The sequence below is a fragment of the Saimiri boliviensis genome, chromosome 1 (assembly GCF_048565385.1).
Source record: "Saimiri boliviensis isolate mSaiBol1 chromosome 1, mSaiBol1.pri, whole genome shotgun sequence".
NCBI lineage: Eukaryota > Metazoa > Chordata > Mammalia > Primates > Cebidae > Saimiri > Saimiri boliviensis.
In genome coordinates, this window is record NC_133449.1 from 299,973,269 (window position 1) to 299,983,282 (window position 10,014).

A 10,014-nucleotide genomic window follows, 5' to 3' on the forward strand; every position below is an offset into this window, starting at 1 on the left:
GCAGGTCTTTATCCACAGCATGTAAACAGACTAATACAGACCGTTTCCTGCATGAACCATGGCAGGCCTTTGCTTATCTTCCCAAATGGTGGGAAGGTCCCTGAGGGGAGTGGCCGTGGCTTTTGGTTCTGAGGACGATGCTGAGGGGGACGCCGACCCTGGAGGCTCAGTGAGCACTCAGGAGAGACTTCATCCATGTTTGAAGTGCATCACTAGCTTCTCATTTATTTCACACTAAAATACTTGAATGTTTCTGATCAAAATCCCTGCCAGGGACTCTCCGTCCTAACAACTGGTTGAGAAAAATGACTTTGTCTTCCATTCGATGAATAAAACAATCAGTAACACAATGTTACAAGTTGGACATTTAATAACAAAAGGATTCACTTTAATTCAGACTCTAGGAAACTGGAGGATTGCCATGTCAAGAGAATCACAAAAAGCACACTGGATGTGGACACTCACTCACTCCCACCTACACCCAGCCTCAGTCCCAGGCAGTGCTTCCAGCCCGGGCAAAGCTGGCCTGTGCCGGGCGATAAGCATGTAACAGAGGCAGAGCCGTGGCGGGGTGTCAGCCTTGGAATCTATGTTTTTAACAAACAAATCAGGTGCTCTGACGCTACAGGGTCCAAGGCAGGTAGTCAGCGGCCTCACGCTAAGAAACGTTGGTCCGGGCACTGAGTTTGCCTAGTGTGGGATTTAAAACAAAAATTATTTCCAAAGGAAAGCATGCAGAGGTAAGGAAAAGATGCTATATTTAATTCAGTGAGTATATTTGCATAATTTTTAGAATTATGCAAATAAAATAAAGGTGGGGCAGGCTACGTGATCCAAGGAAAAAATTGCATTAAACCAAAAATTTCACATAAGAGATTTTTCTTTTTTAAAAAGAAAAAATGGCAATAAAGAATAACACATTCAGATCGGAGAGATGTTCGCCTGGAGGAAACACCCACAAAACGAATCCTTCTGAAATCGCTGTGACCTGTGAGTCTAGATCGGCTGCCTTCACACATCAGCTGCTGCGGGTCTTATCAATGCCCCTTGTTAGCGCCTCTGCCCACAGGTGGACATGCCCGGATGCGGGGGGACAATGTTTCCTCCCGGGGGGCAGCGCACCTGCTGCCTGGAGACAGAGTGAAGATATGAGCACACGCATGTGGAATGCGGCCACACCACCCGCTCTGAGCGCCACAATGTGCCAGAGTGCGACTCTGATCTTTATGAAAATTATTGTAAAGAGTGTGTCCACATTAGATCTCGACAGACACGCAAGAGGGAACTGGGAGAGCAGCACAGCCCCTCAGGCCTCAATGCCCACAACAGCGCTGGGTGCAGCTTTTAGTTTGAGGAGGTGAGATATGAAAACAAACCTCATGGGCAAAGCAGGTGGAAACAAGGTGAGACCTGGAGCCCCAGCCCCACGCCGCCCGCAGGCGGTGAGTGAGGCCAGCCTCCGCTCCGTCCACAGCAGCCTCTTTCCGGAGAGCCGTGGGTATCTGCAGGGGCAGAGAGTGATGTGGCCAGGGGCTGTGCCAGGGGAGACGGCATGAAAATTAGTCATAGTGTTAAAAAAAAAATACTTTCCTTTACAGACAACAGAAATGCAACTTGACGCAAACCAGCCTATACTCACGCTCTCAAAAATGACTCCAGACTGCTTACCTGTGTTTCCTTGCTGATGTTAAGACTTTACAATTTACCATGAATCAAAACACAAATGAGCTGAGGGGATAGAAAGAAATATTCAGAAAGGGTTTGAGTGGAATTTGGATTAGGATGGGTGTTGTTTGACTCCAAGACGTGTGCTGAAGTGACAGCCGCTGGGCTCCAATGACGTATCAGATTACAATACCTACGTGTAGACGGATAGGCGGCTGCCTAAAACGCTGATTATCGAAACTCGTCAGACTACCTCCTCGAAGCCACCTCGCCAGGTTAAGTTTTCACTTACCTCATCCGCCCTCCAGAAACCAGGTTAAGCAGGTCCTGACGCCATTCACATTTTAATCCTCCAAGCCCTTGAGGCTCTCCCCTCCCACTTGAGGCTGCCCCGGGTCACAGAGCCCGTGACTCCAGCACTCATCTTTCAGCTGGCACTGGGGCTGCCAGGCTTCCTCTCCCCATCAGCCGCTCTGCCCGGAACAGATGCAACGCCGCCCCTGAGGCCTTGTGGGGCTCAGTGAAGCCGTATTTGCAGATTCACTTATGCATTTTTAATTCCGCAAATATTTGCCACTGCTGCCTGACCCGGAGCCCGTGTGTCCGGATCGTGTGATCACAGGCCGCCTGTCTGTGGCTCCGACCCCTGGTCAGTGGCACTGCTGGCAGTGGTGACAGCCAGGGGTGTGGAGGCCGATCCCCCTGCGGGGCCACTGGGGAAGGCTCTGTGCAGCCATCGGGTCTGAGCAATATACTAAGACCTAGTTACAGATCCATGAAACACGGGGCTGTGGGGGGGCCCACTTAGGACCCTGGATTCCACATCCTGCCCCCCAGAACAGGCAGCCACTGCCTTCTGTGGAAAAGGGGCTTTGCGGATGAGATGGAGCTGAGGCTCCCGATAAGGGTGACTTTCTGGGTGATCCTGGTGGGTCAGTGAAATCACAGGGTGCTTCTGAGAGGGAGGTGGGACAGCCGAGAGAAGGTGACGTGGCCGCAGAGGCAGCGGTGAAGGAAGGGTCCGCCAGCCCAGGGGTCCAGGAGCCACAGGAAGCAGGAAAGGCAGAGACACAGGACCTCCCCATGCCTAGCCCTGCATGGACCCTGACTTCAGCCCAGGGCCACTGACTTGGGGGTGCGGCCTCCAGAACCGTGAGAGAACAGGTCTCTGTTGTTTTAAACCAGCAAACACATGGTGCCTGTTGTGACAGCCACACAGCAGAGGTGAGGAAGCGGAGAAGGGACTGAAGATGGGGTGCGGCTGGGACCATCCTGCTGGGCTAAGGCCAGTCCTGGAAAGAGACTGGACAGCTCTCCCTCAGACGCAGGGAGGGAGGAGCCCGAGAGCCAGCGGCGGAGGGGAGGAAACGTGGTCGGGGGGACCCCCAACATCCTAGAAATGCAGGGTTACCAAAGCTGGAACTGGCCTGCGAGGGGAAGCAGCCCCTTCTGTCCGTCCAGGAAGAGGAACCTCATGTACCCACAGATGTGCAGGAGGCCCGCGCTCCTCTCTCCTTTCATGTTCTCCTCTTCCTGAGCAAAAAGAGAAGAAACAGTCAGGAGCAGATCAAAGGGAAGCATCAAAAGAAAGGGCATGAAGTGGCACCTCTGGCTATTGGGAGGGAAATCAGGTGGGGAAAAAGCCTACTGTGAGACTCTGCTTTACAATCTCACACCTGGCCCGCCCGCTCCAGGCTCGTCCTCTGCTGCAGGGGAGTAACCACCCCGCCCCACTGGTTCTCACACCCGGCCCAGCTCCAGGCTCGTCCTATGCTGCAGGGCTGCAGAGTCCCCTCCCGGTTCTCATACCAGTCCCCTGTCTAAGACGACACTGCTTTTCTCTGGAATTTTCAGATCACAGAGGCCACGAGAGCCATGTCCAGAGGGGCCTGGGAGGGAGCCGTGGGCTCAGTTGGTTGCTTTATTCCTGTGTGGGTCACTCCTGCTGCTCTGAGGACAATAAGCGTGGCCGTCACCAGACACCAGAGGATGATGACGGCCCAGCCGGCTGGACTATTTGATGGACTCTCTGAGCGTGTCTTACTGAAGTCCAGGTACAAACTTTCCTCCAGAAACAGAGAGAGAGAGATGCTGCTTCCCAGTTTCAGCAAAGGGAGCGGAACGACCCCGGTCAAAAGCAGAGACTCTGGGTCCAGGCCATCGGCTCACACCCACCCGTGCTATTCTTGTGATGGTGAATGAGTCTCACAAGATCTGATGGGTTTATCAGGGGTTTCTGCTTTTGCTTCTTCCTCGTTTTCTCTTGCTGTCACCATGTGAGAAGCGCCTTTCACCTCCCGCCGTGACTCTGAGGCCGTCCCAGCCACGTGGAACTGTGAGTCCAATCAAACCTCTTTTTCCTCCCAGTCTCAGGTATGTCTTTATCAGCAGCGTGGAAGCAGACTACTACAGTACATTGGTACCGGTAGAGTGGGGTGCTGCTGAAAACACACCTGAAAATGTGGCAGCAACTTTCGAACTGGGTCACAGGCAGAGACTGGAACAGTGTGGAGGGCTCAGATGAAGACAGGAAAATGTGGGAAAGTTTGAAGCTTCCTAGAGACTCGTCCAATGGCTTTCCCCCAAATGCTGGCAGTGATACGGGCAATAAGGTCCAGGCGAGGTGGTCTCAGATGGAGATGAGGAACTTGATGGGAACTGGAGCAAACGTGACTCTCGTTATGTTTTTCAAAGAGACTGGTGGTATTTTGCCCCTGCCCTAGAGATTTGTGGAACTCTGAACTTGAGGGAGAGGATTTAGGGTATCTGGCAGACGAAATTTCTAAGCAGCAAAGTATTCAGGTGGTGACCTGGGTGCTGTTAAAGGCATTCAGGTTGATAAGGGGAGCAGAGCATACGACTTTGGAAAATTTGCAGCCTGGCTATGCGATAGAAAAGAAAAACCCATTTTCTGGATAGAAATTCAAGATGACGGGGGCCGGGCACGGTGGCTCAAGCCTGTAATCCCAGCACTTTGGGAAGCCGAGGTGGGTGGATCACGAGGTCGAGAGTTCGAGACCATCCTGGTCGACATGGTGAAACCCCGTCTCTACTAAAAATACAAAAATCAGCTGGGCATGGTGGCGTGTGCCTGTAATCCCAGCTGCTCGGGAGGCTGAGGCAGGAGAATTGCCTGAACCCAGGAGGCGGAGGTTGCGGTGAGCCGAGATCGCGCCATTGCACTCCAGCCTGGGTAACAAGAGCGAAACTCCGTCTCAAAAAAAAAAAAAAAAAGAAAAGAAAAGAAATTCAAGATGGCTGCAGAAATTTGCATAAGTAGCAAGGAGCCTAATAATTAGCTTCTAGCTATTATTATTCTGTATTCTACCTTGAAATCTCACAGTTACAGTCTAGCTATTGGACTACTTTGGAGTCTCATAGTCTAGCTATGGGACTACCTTGCAGTTCCACAGTTAGATTCTAGCTGTTAGACTTTGGGTGGCAACGTTGGCTAAGGTTTCCCAGTCACATGCGTGGGTTCTGGGACCTTGTTAGTCTGTCTGCAGAGCTTCAGCATGAGCTGGAGGCAGGGCTGAGGCTTATGAAGCCCCAGTTGAAGAAGCTGGTGACCAGCAAGGAGGCCCCCTTCACATACGCACTCTGCATCCTGTTCCCAAATGCACACTGCGTTTCGTGACTGATTTTCTTCCTACATCCGTTGAGGCATGCACCCTTGGTCTGTTCACCTCACCGCCATTCCCAAGTCTCTCTTCTCTCTTTCATGCCTCAAATTAAAGAGAAATCTTTAAAGGCAAGTGCTCTATTTTCCAGGGTTTCTTGTAGCTATGATTCTCCATGAGAGAAGTTCTAGCCAAATTATGGAAGAGGAAATCTATTGGGGCTTTCCAGGAACCCCATTATTTCTTAGATAAGAGATGGGCACATGCTTGCTGGCACGTCTCTACCCCTCCCTCTTCCTTGAGCACAGGTGTGCAGTCTGCAACCCTGGCTCCCGTCTAGTGAGCGCGGGTCAGCCAGCAAGAGCACAAAACCCCTGGGGCATCGGTGGGTGGCTCAGCTTACACCAGTGGCCGGCGCTCACTCAGTCCATCCTTATGGGAGTAAGAGAAAGTCCTATGTTTTATGCCATTGTAAATCCATTTCCTGGTTTTCAAAAAGTAAGATTATCAGGCAGTGCATGTATTACTTTGCAATAAACCATTGCCAAATCACCTCCCAGCTGGTAATTAATTACAGTCATTACAAAGACCTCAAATGAGAACCTTCCAGCCTAGCAGGCAGCCTGCAGAATTGTAAGCAATGATAGTAACTTGTTACATCAGGTAACTAAGTTTTGAGATGATTTGTTACAAAGTAATACATGACTGAAGCAGTTCTCCTAAGTCCTGGGGCAATTTCTTACTTTCTGGCTAAGCAGGATGCCCTGGGCTTTCTCTGCCTCTGCCTGGAATCAGCCTATTCTTGGGGAGCTGTTTCCTTTCAGGAGAAAAGGGTAATTGGAAACCATGATCTGGGCACCAGGTGTGTTCGTTGCTACTGATGTGACTCGGCTTTTATGCTCCCTCAGCAGACAGAATTGGGAGAAAGGTAGATATGGATATGGACATAAATGGGCACACAGATATATGTCTAAATGTCTGCATTGTGAAAATAAAACCATGAGTTTGCCGATATCTTTAATTCCTAACCAAAAACACAGGGAAGGAGTAGTTTAGTCTTTTATTTTTCCATAAGTGCAATTCCTTTCTCCAACCCTGAGAAACACGCACTTGCTTGCTGAGGCCTAGAATACGCAGAGAATCGTTTCAGGTATGCTGCCATGAAAGTGTTAAAAGCAAGCCTGTAACTCAATTTCAATATTTGCAGGGTTTTTTTTTTTTTTTAGTTACAATTTACATACAGTAAAATGCACAAGCCTTAAGTGTACAATTTGATGAGGTTTGACAGATGCATGCATCCATGCAACCCATAAAAATATCGAACCTCACGTCACCTCCAAAAGTCCCTTGTACGCCTTTGCAGGCCACCCCCACCACCACAAAGCAAGCCCTTTTTGTCACCACAGATTGATTTTACCTGTTCCAGAACTTGGTGTAATGGGTTCATGGAGCCTGCACTCCCCGCCTCTGACTTCCTGTGCTCAGCACAATGCCTGACGCTTTCACCCAGGTTATCACTTGCATACACAGTTAGTCACGTTTTCACTGTGATACCATTGTCGGAATACACACAATTTGTTTAATCCACTATTCTCTTTATTACCGTTTGGAATACTTCTGCCTAAAGCTGATGTGAAACACGTTTTGAATATTTGAAATGTTCCTTCACACACTGAACATTTTGTACCAGTTCTTTTTTTCAAAATAAACTTTTATTTCTGGTGGGTAAATATCTAGCAGAACAATTGCTGTATCACAGGTAACTGTGTGGTTAGTTTTATAAGGAACTGCCAAAACTTTTCCCAAAGAGCTGTGCGCTTCAGCCCTCCCGGGCTGCAGTGTGTGAGAGTCCTCATTGCCCCAAATCTTTCCCTTTATTTGGTGTTATCTTTTTACATTTTCTTTCAATTATAGCTATTCTAATGTCTCTGTGTTTTCTTATTTTCCAATTTGCATATCCCTGATAAATTGTGATATTGAGCATTTTTTCATGCAACCATTTACCAGGTGACTGTTGAAAAGTATCATTTCAAGTGGATTGCTCTTCTTACCGTGTTGTTTGTCTATTATTGTAATGTCGTATGCATTCTTTGTATAATGTAGACAGACACTAGTCTATGGTCAGATATGTGTTATGTGAATATTTTCTCTCAGTCTCTGGCCTGCCTGTTGACTTTCTTTATATCTTTTGATGACCTAACATGACTAATGTTTATGAACAATGATCTAGCATAATTTTATCTTAAGGTTTTTGCATTTAGTGTTCTTTCTAAGAAACATCTGCATACTCCCAGGTTATGAATATATTCTCCTAAGTTCACCCCTAGAAATTATGTCGCTTTTAAGCTTAGGTCTACAATCAATATCAAATTAATGTTTAAGTGTGACATGGAATGGAATTCAGGCTTTATTTGCATCCATGTGGCTATCCCATTAGTGTAATGCCATTGAATTTCTATAGCACTTTTGTCCAAAATAAGTAGACTATGGGTATGTTTCTGGACTCTGTGGTCTATCCTATTGATGACTATTGATCACTATCCTATTGATAACTATTGATCACTATCCTATTGATATCCTATCCCTGCACTTCATCCGACTTGGAATCAAGCAGTGTAGGGCACAGGGAGAGCAGGCACTGTCACCCATTTCCAGCCTTGGGGGCAAGAGTTGGGGCTCCACTACCAAATGTAAGCAGAATGTCTGTCTATTCACGGACGCCCTGCCTCAGACGGAAGAAGTTCCTCTCTATTCCCAGCTGGCTTATAACATACATAGGCGCAGAATTTTGCAAAATGTTCCCTCTGCATCTATTAAAAAGATCATATGTAGCTTCTCCTTACCTTGTTAAGATGATTAATGACTTTTATTGATTTTTGTGTGAAAATTGACTGGGCGTTACTGGGTTAAACCCCAGCTGGTCATCTCGTGTTGTGTTTTCTTTTTTTTTTCTTTTTTTTTTTTTTTTTTACTTATCAAAATAAATTTATTAAAAGTATTCAAAGACCACTTCAAAGTGTAGCTGCCTTCAAGACAGATTTTTGGCACTCACAGTGGACACTGCAGTTTTCAACACCACAGCACTCATTCTACTTCACATATCATTTTTAACAATGCAAATGTGGACCATTTCAGCTTCAGTGTAACATGAGACAACAGTACCAATGCTCTGTGATCGTAAGAACTTCAATACCCTTGCACATAGTAAACACTTTACTGAGTACTAAACTAAAACTACTATGTGGTAACAGGGACTGATTTAGGGAAAGATGTACAACCAGCTACCGAAGGCCACATAATCCCAGATCTATTGATTTTAAATGCTTTTGGACCAACAGTATTATATTGTCTCTTTCATCATCTTACATTCCTGCTTTCAGAGTGAGACACCACATTCAGACCACCTATTCCCTTCTTATGTTCTACACACAGTGAGGGAAGCTGTTCTGATACCAGCTTCTTCTAGATAGTTACTGGCTTCCTGATTCACTACCCAACTTTGAATCAATAGTTCTGAGTGATGTTTCCTGAACACCCAGGCTGAATTCAAGGTCAGTCTTTATGGCAGGTCATAGTCTTTCCCCTTAGGAAACAGAATGAAATGTCCTCCATTTTTGGGCTCTCTTTCACATTTCATGCAGCATGAGGCTCTGTGGCAATTTGTGGCTTTTTACACAAGTCCTGGTAAAATTCTGACTCCAAGAAACGGGGATAAGAGTTGTTCTCCATCAAGCTGTATACCCTTTTCTGGGCAGTTATAAAGCAGCCACTTGTAGCGTCTTGTATATTCTGGGCAATCAGAGTTTTGGTTTGAAAATCTATGTTCATCTCTTTTGGAGCTTCCTTTTCTATAAAGTCAGTATATATTTTCCTTGCTTTTGAGGACAACTTTTGGGGTGATTTGGTTTTTTTGAAGTCTTCACAGGCCAGCCAGAATTCAATATTTTCTTCACAGAATTCAGACTTTAAAAAGGCCCTGAATGCAGCAAGACCATATTTGCTGGCTAGCAGCTCATCAAATGCTTCTGACCACAGCTGTGCTTCCTCAGGAGACGGCTTGGTGAAAGCTTGCTGTTTGCTTTTTTTGCCGGTTTTGGGCTTCCCAGGAGTAGAGGAATTTTGCAAGAAGTAGCTCAAACGGGTCTTCCAATCTTTTAAAAGGGTCCGCTTCATCTTCTCCCGCTTCTCCTCGCCCTTGTGGCCGCTGCCCTGGCTCCGGTCCATGGGTCCGCAGTCGCGCCGGACGGCCGGGAACACAGTACCTGGCATGCTCGGCCTCCTGCTGCGGCGCGGCTGTTGTATTGTGCTTTCTACATATTCTTGACTTACTTTGCTCATATTCTGAGGAGGATATTCCAGACCAAGTGAGAAAAGGGAATCCACAGATGCCACCACTGAGATGGTAGAGATGTTCGAATCACCTCAGGTTTTGAAGCAGCTAACGTAAAGGTGATTTCATGAGCAATTACAGACACATGCTGAAGAGAAGCTCAGCAAAAAAAAAGACATATTTTTAAAAAACAGAAAAATTTGTACTTAAAAGAAAGTAGTCTTTTAAAATTATTTTTAACACCTTCCTTCTCCATCAATCTATGTTTAAGCCAACCAGCTCCTCAGTTGCTGTTAAAACTATCCAGTGATTTTTAAAATTTTAGCTATTATGTATTTCTGAGGTGGTGTTTGCTATATTCTTCCTTTAAGTTCCTTTTCTGTCTGGATGAGCTTCTGT

The 10,014-nt window shown here is 46.9% G+C and overlaps 1 protein-coding gene across 1 annotated transcript; it reads right to left on the minus strand.

Annotated features, from left to right (window-relative positions):
- Positions 1-8,737: 8,737 nt before the first annotated feature.
- Positions 8,738-9,564, minus strand: LOC120363580 (regulator of G-protein signaling 2-like). Its single transcript, XM_039468112.2, has one exon. The coding sequence runs from the start codon at positions 9,552-9,554 to the stop codon at positions 8,919-8,921; it is 636 nt and encodes a 211-aa protein (XP_039324046.2). The 5' UTR covers positions 9,555-9,564; the 3' UTR covers positions 8,738-8,918.
- Between the last annotated feature and the right edge of the window lie 450 nt (positions 9,565-10,014).